Source organism: Falco peregrinus, chromosome 3, assembly GCF_023634155.1.
Source record: "Falco peregrinus isolate bFalPer1 chromosome 3, bFalPer1.pri, whole genome shotgun sequence".
Classification (NCBI taxonomy): Eukaryota; Metazoa; Chordata; class Aves; order Falconiformes; family Falconidae; genus Falco; species Falco peregrinus.
This window is the reverse complement of record NC_073723.1, coordinates 34,991,982-35,006,311: the sequence shown is the minus strand read 5'-3', so window position 1 is coordinate 35,006,311 and position 14,330 is coordinate 34,991,982. Positions and strand designations below refer to the sequence as shown.

Genomic DNA, 14,330 nt, shown 5'->3' with positions numbered 1-14,330 from the left:
ACAAACTACACAAATGATATAGTCTCTGGCCATTTAAGTAGCCTTATGTGATTAATTTTTATAATTAGTCCTATATCTTTATTTTAAATTTTCATGCTGAAAAATAATTTAAAAGCTCTCATCAGTCTGAGACTTTGCTTAAAGGAGGAAGAAACTCAGCCTTCATAAATTCTTTAAGTAATATGCTTATAGAGGAAAAAACTTGGCCGCAAAACATCATAGCAAATAAATCAAAAGCCTGTTGCAAATGCTTTATTTTAAATTCAAGACAGCTCAAAGAAAATCAAACCCTGAGTATTTTGAATAGATACTGTACAATTAGTTTTCTGATAGTTAATCGCCTTATTTAAAGAGCTGTTATTCATTTCAAAGTGGTATAAACAGTTACCCCTTTGAACTCTCAGCAAACTTAAAACTCTTAACACTAGATTGTTAAGCTGCTCAGCTGGAAGGTGGCTGCTTGAAATGGCATTGAAACAAACCTTAGTGAAGGACAGCAGGTCAGTTTGTTTACAGCACCTGATAAATCGAACTACTCTTCTACTATCATTTATTCAGATGTGGGATAATATTTTCTTTCAGGTGTCTGTTAAGAATAGACACAATGTTTCTTGAGCTGAGTTTCAGACTTTTACCAGTTGGACAAATGATTACAGGACCAGTGGGGTCTTTCTACTATTTTTTCTTAGTATTTAGATTAAGAAGTGAGAATGCCCTGTGTGAGCCCTGATACTCTTACAGGAATTAATATCTTAAACAGGATCAAAAACAAGACCTAGACAGAGGTATCTGTGGATGACAAATACTCAAACGAGAGTCAGACAAGGAACCAAAGAGAAAGCAAAGAAATCCATCTTCCCCAGCATGCTGGGGGGGAACATATCTGGCTTTAGACTTAGGAAAGATTAGGAGTTAATTTTCAAACAGTCCCTTGGAGAAATGTAGCATTATTGAGTATGAGGAGACAGTCTACAGGGTTTTTACTTATCACCTGTAAACTGGGAAGATTTTTGTAAGGAATTCCATTTAAAACTCTGACATTTGATAGAATTTATGGCTTAAATTGATAACAGTGTCTTGCCCACTTCATGGAAATGCAGATTATTGTTTCCTTTTTTCAGCAGTTAGTATTGCAGTACTATCTTGAGGAAATCTGTTGAAAATATGACACTAAGGAATGTTTCATCTTACCTGAAGGATCTGCCAGGGAATTTTCAAGGTATAGAATAGCACACATGCTGGGAAGTGAGGACTCCAAACAGGGTGGGTGCTCTTCCTGTCCCCAGGAAGGTTCAAGAAAGGATGAAAGAGTTTCTGAGTGATTACAGGGGTTCAAAATGCTTTCCTAGGAGTTCCAGTCAAAAATACTTTTTTTCTTTTTTTTTTTTTTTTTTTTTTTTTTTTAGGGAGGAGGAATTTTAAAATGGATTCAGGCTTCTAGCACAGTGAATACATTCTCATAGTGAAATAAAATTTATTTCTCCTAGGATATTCATAGACATTCTCTGTAAGAAAATGGCAGAGGATCTGCAATTACAGAAAATAAAGGGAATTTGGACCTATTTATAACTAATTTGTGGGTCTTGCTACTGAACCTTAACTTGTTAAAATTCTATTTAACCCTTCTATCAGAGGATCTCTACAAATGATGCTACTGACTCTGCTTTCCTTGGCACACAATCCTCCTGTGGTTTTTGTGGTCAATGTGACATGATGTAGAAAAGAAGATGCAGGAGCCAAAATATTCAGCACTTGCTGTGGTTTCTGTTCCGTTCTGAATTCATGGTTTGTGTTTCCCAATTCTCCTTGCCCTGACTCCCCCAGACAAAAAGTCTCAAGAGTGACAGCAAGACTAATCTCAACGTTTCTGCAATTATCTTGCTTTGGGAATTTTCTTTGTCATGGTAATTGCCCCTAGTTGCATCTACACTTACAGAGAATACAACCTGATAGCAACAATCAGAACAGTGAAATGGTGTTAAAGGTCTGGCATCAAAGCCATGACTGAAGCAGCTGTATTTCAAACCAGGTTTATGGTGATCCTCTGAAGTGAATGACCATCAGCAGCTCAAGTAAATCAGGTTGATTCATGGAGTGCTTCTTTTGGTTTAGTTCTATTCTAAAGAAATCCAGTTATGCATTCCTAGAGTTTTTTTGGTGATGAAACAGAGCACACTGGGGGGTAAACAGGAGCTATTTTTCAGAAGAACATTTTAATCTGAAATAAAACATCAGTGCAGACACACTATTTAGAGTAACAAGCTCCTGAATAAGACAATACATCTCTGCAATGACATGTGTATGGGAAGGGTAGATCACAAAGTTAAAAAAATATGGTGCTTGTACATAAGCATCGCATCAGAGAAGGAAAATGGTTTCTCAGCCTGCTTGATACTCTCAAGGTATTCAGTCTGAGGTCTAATCCACACTGACCATTAAATGCTAACTGGATTTTGACTGATGGAAAACATTGTAATTCCATGAATATTCCAAACGTCCACAAGTTTTTAGAGTTTGTGAATCTTCAGGACCAGCACAGGGCTTATTTGCATTTGGATTAGGATATCATGGACTAGCAACACTGCTAGCTATGTGTTCAGTTTTAGTTGTCTCTGTATGAAATTGTGAGGGCTGTCTGTGTAGTCACATTTAAAAAACTTAGTCATTCTTCAGTGCTTAACTCCAGCTCATATCCCGCTGATTTATGAGACCAGTGCCAAAGGAATGCCTTTAAGAACAATGTGGTAGTCATTTTAGGGAATGTTTGGAGTACAACAACTGGTTTCCAGAATAAATGATAATCTGTCATGTAGATGGCAAAGCTTATAGGACAACAAAGAAACCTTCTATTGGCTTTACGTAACTTTGGTCATGGTAAAGAAATCATGAGTGAGAAAAAGGAGGCAGAATTATGCCAAGGCACTAACATCTAAAGCAATTTTCAAAACAGATAGATCCATGCTTACTCGACAAAATACATGATTTGAGTTTTCCTGAATTATTTCCATTTCCATTATATTGGAATAGGGGTTGGTAAAGCTGCCAGCTTAGTAGTGGGAGTTGAGGAATGCAGCCCACTGGTGTCTACATATTCTAGATGAGTTGGCCTCCCTATCAGAATAATATAATTTAAAATTCAGTTGGTATAATTTTAGCGGGTTCTGTTTTAAGATAGGAAGGTAAAGCAGCAGTTGTGGAAGCATAGCTTTGTGGACAAAACACTGTTTAATGGAACCCCTCGAAAAGTTAGCTGGTTAAATTGAGAGGCTGACTGACGTCCTATCATACCAGTGATCTGCCTAGGATAGCAAGGAGCAAGATGCAGGTTATAAGACCAATTCATTTCCCTCTGTTAGTCTTTCAGATTTTTCTCATTTTCTACAGGTCTTTGCTCTTCCAGAAGAGAGGTAGGCCAGGCAAAAAAAAAAAAAAAAAAAGGTTATGGGTGGGATGTCGGTCTTTTACCTGTGTTATCTTACTCAGGTTGATGATGCTCCCAGCTGAAAGTTAATATTCAATCTTCGTTGCTTATTCTTGTCCACTATTTTCATACTTTCAGTAAAATAACATTGAAACAGTATTGCAGGATTAGGTTAGAGCAGCTAGAAGATCTTTGCATGTTGAGGAATATATCCAACTTACTCTGAGGCTTCTCAGCTCCCTTGTTCATGTTTCCATAAAGCAGTTTTTATCTTTAGTATTCACTTCACACTTTTGGACAGAGACCCTTGAAAATCTTTCCAAATTAATTTGATTTCCTACTGCCACACACACACTTGCAGAATAGCCTGTAGCAGAGCATTTGCCATTTTTGCAGTAAAGCAAAAAAAGAGAATACTTTGTACTTTCTATGTGTTTTAAGACCCTTTTGATTGATAATTTAGGGTTTTTTTTTCTCTGCAACTCAAAAGGCTGAATGTTGGGGGTTTTATTAAAACTGTGTAATAATCACATGAAATCAGGAGTTCAGGCTTTGCAAAAAGCAGAATATTGTGACACTAAGCATAACATTGGAAGAGCTGGTGAAGTTTGTTTTAGTTTAAACCTGTTCATGTAGGACCAAATCCACTATCATGTTTCTAAAATTTAGCATTGTACACTGTCCTAAAACCATAGGCATTAGTCCTAAGGACCTTTTTCCACAGAGGAACCTGTTGGTATAGGCAGATTTGTCAATATCAGGACACAGCACTGCAGGTTTATCATTCTTGCCTTAATAATTTTGATTCATCTAAAGCCTTCACTCCTAAGCATACATAAGTATTGGTGGATCCAAAAATCTCTGCCATAGGCCTAGCCTCACAGAGGTGTTGCTGACTTATCTTCTGGGAATAGGCAATGTCAGCAAAGGACTCTAAAACCTCATGGATCCACTGAGACAAGTGTTACCTTGTGGCCATGAAAATTTTCATGATCCTTCCACCAGTAGAGTATAAAATGTTATTTCCTAACATAGTAAGTACGTAGCAAACAGAACGACAGATTAAGTCGGTCATTTTACACTAATTAATCATTTCTTCTACTTCCCAGTCCTATTCCTGCTGTTACTGGTGTTCTTCAAAGCCCTAGATTTGCAAAAGGCAATTAGCACCTCTCCAGCTTGGCTAGGACAGCTCCTCCCTCTTATTTTCTCCAAAGGTCAATGCAGAGACCAAGGTGCTGAGCTGCCAGCCTGCTGTTCTTGCCTGAGCAAGCAGGCTCTTTTCTCCTATCTGACCCCTGATTCTGTCCAATCAAACAGCAGAAAGAATCTTAGGGACAGGAAAGAAAACCCTTTGTGCTGTGGAGATTGCCAGCCTTCCTGGTTATTCAGCATCAGGAGGTGTGCCTCTGGAGCAGTCAACCAGTCTGAAGGGACTTTCTTCCGGAAAGTGATAACACAAATCTCTCAGACACTAGGATAGCTTTAGTTCTACTTCTTGGATCAGTTATGTCCAGCTACACATTCCATAGCCATAATAACTGGCCTTTGGCATCACAAACGCATTATCCTTATTGCAAAAAGTGAAGAGAAATAAAATGTCAAATCAAAGATTAAGTTTTGGAGATAAAGACATGAATAAATGTCAGAAGATAGATAGTAGCAGTTAAATGTATTCCTGAGTACAGAACAAGTGTTTTTGCTTTGCCATGCTTCAGACAGGGAAGACTTTCTTCCCCAGAATTCCCAGCCAGCTCCATTGCCTTGTACTAGTAAGTTTGACCAGTATTTTATCTATGCTTCCCCTCTCTTTCTTTACTGTGTGCATATGTGAAGGCAGAACTTTTAATGGCTAGCTGTTACTTATGGTCCTCATACAAAAAGCAAAGTGTTTCCTGGGCTTCTTTTGACTATACAGAAGCACATTTTACCATAACTTGATCATTATCTGATATAGTCTTCCTTCATTTTGAATCCACAATATATTGTTTTACAGGACCATTTACAAAATGTTGACTTGCTTGTATATTTTTCTTTGGTGAAAACAGGATTTCTATCACAACACTCTAGTGTAGTATGTATTTTATATTAAATAAATTTATTGTCAATGACTTTCTTCTACTGCTAACTCCTGAGTGACTTTTTTTTTTTTTAAAGTAGGCATTTTCAAATATACTGGTGCTTAAAAAATGCTATATTATCTCACAATTATAGTGTCATACTAAATATAGTTTATTTACTTGCTATGTATGTAATCCAGTTGTAAGCCTTAGCACTCAGTTCTGATGTTTATTACCAGGATTAATCTAGGTATTTTTTATTTAAAGAAATGTAGTGTTGTTGTTCTGTATTCCTTCGGTAAAGAAAAAAGTCCTGAAAATCTGATTGGCCTAAACTGTCTTGATCAGCTTCTCAATACTTGGCAGAAACACAGAAGAGAAATAGTCATGGGAGAGAAAAAGTCAAAGATAAAGGAATACTTTATCTTTGTTCTGTTGAATATTTAATGGTTGCCTGAAAACTTTGTGTAGGTTGGTGTTTGTGCTTATATGATAAAACTGTAATAGTTAATACACAAAAAATTATGTATGCAATTTCAGTGGTACAAGGTAATACTTGAGGTTAGACAGCATTGTTTGAAATAGGAAACACTGCTTAAAGACAGTAGGGCTTGCTGGTAAAAGGCAGAGCAGCTAATGTTTGAGTAATCCGTTTTTTAGCTAACTCAGTGACATATATCCCTTACAAATTTAATTCTAAGAACTTAAAAACTGATTTTTTGTCATTTCCTCTCTTTGAAAACTATTAAAAGTTTCAAAATAGGTTAGAAGTCTCAAATAGGCCCTTAAATGTTATCACCTGTCAAATACCATAGAGAACAGATACTTTTAAATAGCAGGAGTAAAGACTGACTTTGCATTTGAAGCAGTAACATGGGAATGAGACAACTGGTCTTCAAACTTTCTGGGATACTTCTGACATAGTTAATAATTTGCCTGATTGTCCTTGCCTCCCAGAGCTGTTCTTGATCTATGTCCATAAATAATTGAAAGATGGCTATAGGGTCATGAAGATGTCAAGAAAAATAAACACACAGGAAACCAATGGATGAAGGATAGAAGAGGCTTCTGTTCTGACATTACAAAATACACACCTTGGTGACTTTCCCAGCAAATTTTTTTTTTAACAAATGCTCTGTGTAGGGGAAAAGTGTTCAGAAATCAGTGGGGTTGAAATAAAACAATCTGTGAGTAAGTCCATCTTAACTCAATCCTCAACTTTAGTGGCTAATGAAAGTATTATAAAAGTTTATTTTCCATGTAAAGAAAGAAAGCTTGTATGAAGAGGCTGGGTTTGTTTTCCTAGAATTTAGCCATGTCACTCATGTGAAACATGAAGATCTGAAAGGAATTAGAAGACTTCACATCAGCAGGAGTGGAAACAAGCTGATTAAACATATTCAAGTTCTTGGTAATCTTCAAAAAATACATTTTATGGGAATAATAGCTGTCTGTTGACTGAGTGCCAGTGAAGAGTATAAAGGATAAGAAGACAAAGAATAAGATTATTATTTAAAAGTCTCTTTGCATTGGCAGGTTTTGTTCATTGAGTTGCAGAATATTATATCAAAATGCTGTACTTGATTTGTATTTTTTGAAATACAAAGAACTTATTTAAACTCCAGATTTTGAGGTACTAGGGGACAGGTTTTGTAAAGCAGCTTGAGTCAGATAGAGCCAAAGGTTTTAGCTGAGAAATTTTATATTTAATTCAGATCTCCCTTCTCAGGAGCTTATAACTCAGTTGTAGTGCACACAGGGTTAGTTGATGCCTAATTAGCAGAAATTAGCCTGGGTTTCACAGCAACAGGCTTTTGTTACCTTCAGTAAATGTATCTACTTTATTTTTATCTACAGGAAGAGAGAGTGACCATCTTTTATATAGCAGCTAGCGGTCAAAGCTTTCCTCTGAGAAGAGGAGTCTTGGTTCTGGGCCTTGTTTATTTGTGATAGGGTCAACTACCTGTTGTGAGAATTATTTTTTCCTTTTTTTTTAAAGGTTCAACAATGTTGTCATATAAATACATAATGAAATCAAAGGTCTTCATTCCTCCTACAGGGTTAGTGTTTCAGTTAACTTCTAGATTAGTTCCAGGCTCTGTGTTGTATTCTATCTTCTCAGACGTCACAGGTTTTTGCATTCTTTTCTTCTGTATGATGACCCACCAATTAGGAAGGCCACAGAATTTCCTCCCACATCTTTCTAGTCTAGACTTTATGTGGGTAGTTAGGGAACTATTGGAAGGTGAAAGATAAGGTCTTGAACTCCCTTGTTATGAAAGAGTAGAGGTAAGACAGCTAGGCCAATATATGAAGGGTGGCGGCTATCAGCAGCTTCTGCTGCTTTTCTGTTTTTAGTCAAATATTTAGTGGAAAAGTGGCTGTTCCTCAAGTACCTAAACAGAAGCGTACTCACTAGGACAGAGTCTGGAGTGGACTGAAGTTCCTTTTGAGCAGCACTTCCTTTGAGGTGCTACATGTTCAGGAATGTTCATTAACATTCTTGGTTGATTGGGGATTTTATGTTGTGCGGTTTTTGTTGTTGTTGTTTTAAACTCTGTCTGGGCTTCTTATTTAGGATATAGATTTTCTGGCTCTGTCAAAAGCACCAAAATTTAGAATGGCACTTGCATTTCATTTTCAGGCAGGTATATGACCTTGTATATATCCTCTGGGTACATTCCAAAGCACCTAAGCTATGAAGATACTAAATATCAGGGGAAATTAACATGGTAATCTCCCAGATGAGAGGTTCTGTCTACTTTATGATCCAGAGGTACAATTGTAGCAAGTATAGAAATGTGATAGTCTAGTTTTCTCACTCAGATCCTACCAAGAATAAAGTGATGTCAATATGGACTTTAGTAAAGAGCTGCATAAATATGTCTATGAATCTGAAAAAAATCTTTGAGACACTTGTTGATATAGTAGAAGTAGGAAGACTAAACCCCAGAATATTGGAAACAGTCCAGTTTCTAGTGACGGAAAAGTAAAAAGGAGAGCAGGACAAACTTCAGTAGAGCAGTACTTAAATCTACTGCTGAGAGTGTTTAGAGGAAAGAAAATGGATGAGTTGAAAAGAATCGTACTGGAAGGATCTGCTAGGAGGATGAAAGAACTTGTGATACAGAGAATGGCCTTCTAAATAAAGTAACCACCAACAGAGCTATTGAACAACAGTGTGTAAAACAAGTGAAGGATTTGTATAACTAGTCAGTTATGGGAGATAGTAAATATGCAAAGAAACTATAGCAATTGGATTTAATATCATGGACAACCTGTAATTAGGTGAATCACACTTTGTCAAGTACATAAAGAAATGCAGGGAATAAATTAAAAAATGAATCCATTATGGAACAAATGGACTAAGCACAGAGAATTAATTACAGAGTGAACTAATTTTGCAGAGAATTAATCACAAAACAAGCTAGTGAGAGAGAGGGTGACTGAGGAACTAGAAGTGAGGCAATGAGTAGCCAACAAAGCTGCCAAAAGTACCAGGTGTTGCTGAGTGATGTAAGTGGCCAAGTTTTAACCAAATACTCCAGCTGTGCCTCCTGCTGAGTTTTCATCTGTGCTGGGAACATCATGTTGCTTTGTGAAGTGCTAGGAGAAAGGGAAAAGGTGATGGCTGGTTTTGGCCATGTGAGAAGAAAGGGAGGAATATAGTGTTGGCTGAGCCTTGGCTGTGCTTTTAAAAATTATCTCCAAATTTGTATGTACACCACAAAATGCTTTCTCTGGTCTCTTGTCCTCTGCTTGCCCACAGGTACTCTGCACACATGGCTTTAGGTCTGATACAAAGTTCACCAAGTTTGACAGATGTCTTTAGACCTTCCTGTGAAGCGCTTGAGACCAGCTTCACTTTTCTACCTAGAGATAATGGAGTTCCTTATTCAGCCTGGATGGTGAGCACTTATATACATGTTGCTGTAATTCATAATTTTTTCCTGAGGTGTTGTGCCTGTGTAAACTCTCTGGCTTGGATAGCTGTTGTCTGTCTACCTCATTAATACCCACATGCAAAAGAAGAAACTGTCTTGTGGATGTTTGAAAATGAGACTTGAAGCACCTTCCGGAAATTCCATATACACTATGGAATAAGAAACCCTCAAACCTGGAGCCTAACTATGTTATTATATTTTCCTAAAGTAATTTATGAGGTAGTTGCTTCTATGCTACCACTTATATTTTAGATGTGGGAAAAAAATTAGTAGTTTAGTATCCCAAAAAATTGATTCATAAACTATATTAATCTGTAAAATCTTGTAAAAATATTCTATAATGATACTCCATTATGTCATGTGTTAGCATGTGTGATTTAATGTTGCTAAAAAGCCACAAAACATCAAATTTAATTTTTCCCATTGTTGGCTTATTGCTACAGTTAATTTATGTCAGATTTTGTTTTCCCTTGATTCAGTGCTACAGCCATTATATAACAAGATAATTGCATTAAATGGACTTTGTTTAAAGTTTTATTATATGAGGAAAGGAATTGTGACACTTGTTACAGTCACACAAAGCACAAGTATTATACAAGTTTCCTTGTAGTCTTTCCAGCTGCTTCTTTTTCCTTAAATCATCTTTATCCAGAAAGCTGGAGGTTCTTCACCCTTTGTTTTGCTGCTCCAGTGAAATTAACCTGAATTGTTCTCCCAGATGAAAAGCATGAGTTTACAGGAAAACTGGACTTGCTGTTTTTCTCTGGTATTGAATGATGGAGAAAAGAAAGGGCTGTACCACTGATGCCATGAGGGAGGGAAGAGGGGGCCCAGTGATAGCTGCTGCTTCACCCGTCCTGAGCCTTTGTTTTGGTAGCTGCTGCAGAAGTCATTCTGGCTCTGGTACAAGCAAAATAGGTTTGGCTATTGCGAGGTGGGGGAAGAGAGGGGCAGAGTAGCCATGGCCAGCTGCCACTGTTTTCAGCAATCAGCTGCTTAGGCAAATAATTACCTTGTGTTACTTCTCTGAACTCTGTGTTCTAGTCCTGAGTGTGTTCTGAATGGTGATGGTATAAATTAATATTTTGTATATAAAATATGTTATAAATACATTTAATGGTGTTGCTTTTTTTGAAAAAGTTTTGAATGGCTGTTCAATGAAAGATTTGAATGTCAGATAATCTAAGGTCTGTCTCATCTTTGTAGTTTTTTTAATACATGTGAGAAGTATACCCAAAAGAGACATTAAAAATATGAAGCTTTCTTTCTTAAGCAACTAAATACCTTTATTTTAAAGTAGGGTTTCTAAGAAGTCGGCTTACAGCAAGAGGAAATAGATTTTGTTAGACTAGCTGATTCAAGTGGACAAGCTCATGAAGGGACTGTGTGCTTGAAACCTTTTTGCCTTTTATTATTGTTGGATAGTGCTTGTATTTCTGTACCAAATCATTGGTCTGGGGTCAGTGGGAATTCAGCGTTCTTAATTTCTTCCACAAATAAACCTCACAATCAGCACTTAGCAGGGCATTTTGAAAAAGAGCAAGTTTTTTTCCAGCCCTATGTAGTGTACATATACTTTGTCCAGATAATCTTTGAATACTCATAAATAGCTTATTACTGACCTTGTTGCTTTGCTACAGGTTCTACTTTCTTATTGCCCTCCGCTTTCTGTGGTTCATCTGCTTTACCATTTTCACCCTTAAAAAAAAAGAAGCAGGATTAGAAACTGTAAATGTTCTTTGTTGAGAACGATAAGGATGGTTTGATGTCATTCTCCTAGGAATTTGATTAACCAAGTTGACACACACTGAGATTCGTTCCTGGGTGTTCTGTGTGTTTTCTTGGACAAGGTGTTCCAGATAGGTTCAGAAAAGGACTTGGATGCTGAAATAAAAAAAAATGATGTCTACATATCTGCTAGGCAAACTCAGTTAGCCTGGAGTTTTGCCGCTTCTTGTTCCCAGAACCTCCTTTATGTTGTCAAGTTTGACTTGTTCAGTGCTGCCACTCACAAGCCAGTCTACATCTCTGAATTAGTCATTCTTCTGCCTAAACCTCCTGCTGGGCTAACACACCTGGTATGTTTTGAGCTACCTTACCACAGTGACAGAGCTTAGCCTTAGTCTTTACAAAATACATAGACAATATAAACTTTCACTGCAAAAAATTAACTCCTTCCCACAGTTAGTGGCTTCGGTTCATGAACCAAGTCCTCATGTCCCTGTACCTTGGTCCATCTTGGCTTTGACAGAGTGGCTTTTGGAGGAGGGAGTGAGAAGCACATGGGGAGTCTTAGGTGTTCACGCTACTACATAACAGTGTACTGCTAACCAAACAAATAACCATTTGTTATCCCAGATAGAATGAATTTGCCAGGTGTTTATCAAGCTAAGTAATAGAGAAAGAGATAGTATAAGCATATGGGAACTGATTTGACTTTAGGAGATTTCACGTCTTCATATGCACTTTTTTCCCCTCCCCAAATGCAATGACCTCCGTTTGAGTTTCTGAGATTAATTTGGGGTTTGTCTTTTTCTACAAAAGTATTTGCTTTTTCCTGTCTGCTTTTATTCAGACAATCTGACAATGAAGTTCTAATATACACACATATAAAAATAATTAAATTAGATATTTTGTATGTGTATATAAATGAATATCAAAAGCTCAATCAATCTCTGTGCATACTAGAGGTATTTGCATGATGGTTTGTTGTAAATGTTGTCTTTGTTTCAAGATTTCTCCTAATAGAGTAAGAACATTAACGTGAGAATAGTGCTTTAGTTACCAGATGCTATGTACATTTCTTCCATTCTCTTTAGATGGTGTCTCCTTATAGGCAGAAAATGTCTTAATTCTTAACCCATTCATCTGCCTCCATCTTAACAGTATCTATAATAGTGGAGGTTGGTGTTGATATGATCCGAGTGTTGTGCTCATGTATGCAATTATTCTAGTGAAAAGAGTAATTCATGTCTCCAGGGAAATCTAAATAAGTATTTTTTTGCTAGAACAGTTTGCCAAGTGAGGTATCAGGTTGCACAGAAGTCAGCTGTTGAGATTTTTCTTGTTTCACGCTAGTGTTTTATTGACCCAAGAAAACTGATACGCAGAACTTTAAAAGAAGCATGAACAATGCTAAGCTTTGCCTGAAGATCTGCAGTATATGAAGTTTCTTGAAAATAGACATTTTTGCCATTTTGTGTGGATGGCAGTATGGATAGGCCTGTTCATCAAACAATTGGGGTTTTGCACATTTATAATAATGACAAATCAAATTTGAATTGTAGTTGGGCTGCATTAAACTGGAGCTTTTCTTCAGGTTATACAAACCTACAAGCTTCAGAAAAACATCAGTTCTAGGAAATTATTCAGTCTTATGAACATTTATGTTTCTATCAGTTTTAAATAAAACTGTAAAATCTATGGAACTCTTGTACATGTAAATCAAGGATCCCATAAGTTAAGTCAGTCTTTGTATATGCTCGACTGCTGTGAATGTGTTAAAACACTGCTTAGCTAAAATTAACTTTATAATGGTGGAGTTTCAATCATTTCAGTAAGCATGAATTCAGATTAATAACTTGGGCTGATACTAAAGAACTTGTTTCACTTTCCTAATTACTTGGTGAAATCTTAAATTGTTGTGATTTTGCCTTGTAAAGTTCTGAGTACTTCAAGCTGGAAAAAAACAAAACACTCTCTAGGACGTTACTGGGAACACATAAAAATTCAAAGGTAATAAATGAAGGAGTATCTATCCCATCTCTTTTTTTTTTTTTTTAAATATACCATTAATTAAAACAAAGAGGAGTTAACTTTGCAGTAAAGTAAAAAAAAATAAATATATAGAATGTAGACTAATATTACTTACTGTATTTTTCAGTCAGAAATTATTAAAACAAAGCCAAATAAAATATTTTGTTTAAAAAGCCACTAATTACTTTGCCTTTCAAACAGTTATTGGGAAGCAGGCTGATATATTCCTGTATGCCATTCCAATATTCAGAAACATTGTACTGATACTTTCTGGTAGCTCAGAACAAGATGTAGAGGAATACACCAGCACATCAAAAGCAAACACAGCAGTATTTCTAATATCCCATTTGCAATATTGATCAAGATCTCTCATAAGCCTCTACTATTTTGGGTTAGCCCTATCTGGAAAGCCGCTTTCAAACTGAGGACATATGTATTTTTTCATAAAGAAAAGGCAGGAGGGAAATAAAGGCATTTAATTGATTTTGCTAAATAAAGCTTGATACTGTGTACAGTAAGTATGTTTGAAAATTTAACCTTTGGTATTTACTTACATAAACACTCTCTAACAAAAGATAATACTACTGAGTCTATATTAAACAATAAAAAAAAAAAATACCTGGTCTGTAGATGCCTTGGGTGGTGGAGGGACACCTTCATTCTTGCAATCGACTTCCTCAGGTGATAATTTTACTCTAGAAAATACAGTTTTTAATTTTTTAAACATCTTGCCAATTCAACTCTCCTGAAGCCTCTACAACTCTTCTACCATGAATGGCTATATAGCACATGTTCTCTTGCCATCAGTAATCAAGCCAATTAAACACTTAATCAGCTTTAGGTCTGATTAATGCCTTAAAGAAATTCCTTGCACAGTCTGTTTCAGTGACAGCTTTTTCTCACCATTAGTACTTTTCCTTTATGTTGTAGGTATTTCTAGTCTTGCCGGTTACATTATACAGAGTCAACTTTTCATGCAGAAATTCAGAGGAGTGTGAACACTTTCTGGTTGGAATAAATCAGCATTCGATCTTTTATGTATTGGATATTAAGTATTTAGTTTATATTTAGAAATGAAGTTTTAAGTCCTAAAGACACCTGTAGCTTAACCAGGAAATTAAAAAGATTAATTCACCAATGATCACCAGC

General features: G+C 36.4%; 1 protein-coding gene across 1 annotated transcript in view; it reads right to left on the bottom strand.

The window, feature by feature from the left end:
• CNGB3 (cyclic nucleotide gated channel subunit beta 3) overlaps positions 1-13,967 on the bottom strand; it is a 68,678-nt gene extending 54,711 nt beyond the window's left edge. Inside the window, exons 1-2 of the mRNA XM_013295630.3 lie at positions 13,801-13,967; positions 11,048-11,123 (exon numbers count right to left, since the gene is read on the bottom strand). Coding sequence (XP_013151084.1) covers positions 11,048-11,123; positions 13,801-13,908 — 184 coding nt within the window. The 5' untranslated portion in view covers positions 13,909-13,967. The remainder of the gene's footprint in view (positions 1-11,047; positions 11,124-13,800) is intronic.
• Positions 13,968-14,330: the final 363 nt, after the last annotated feature.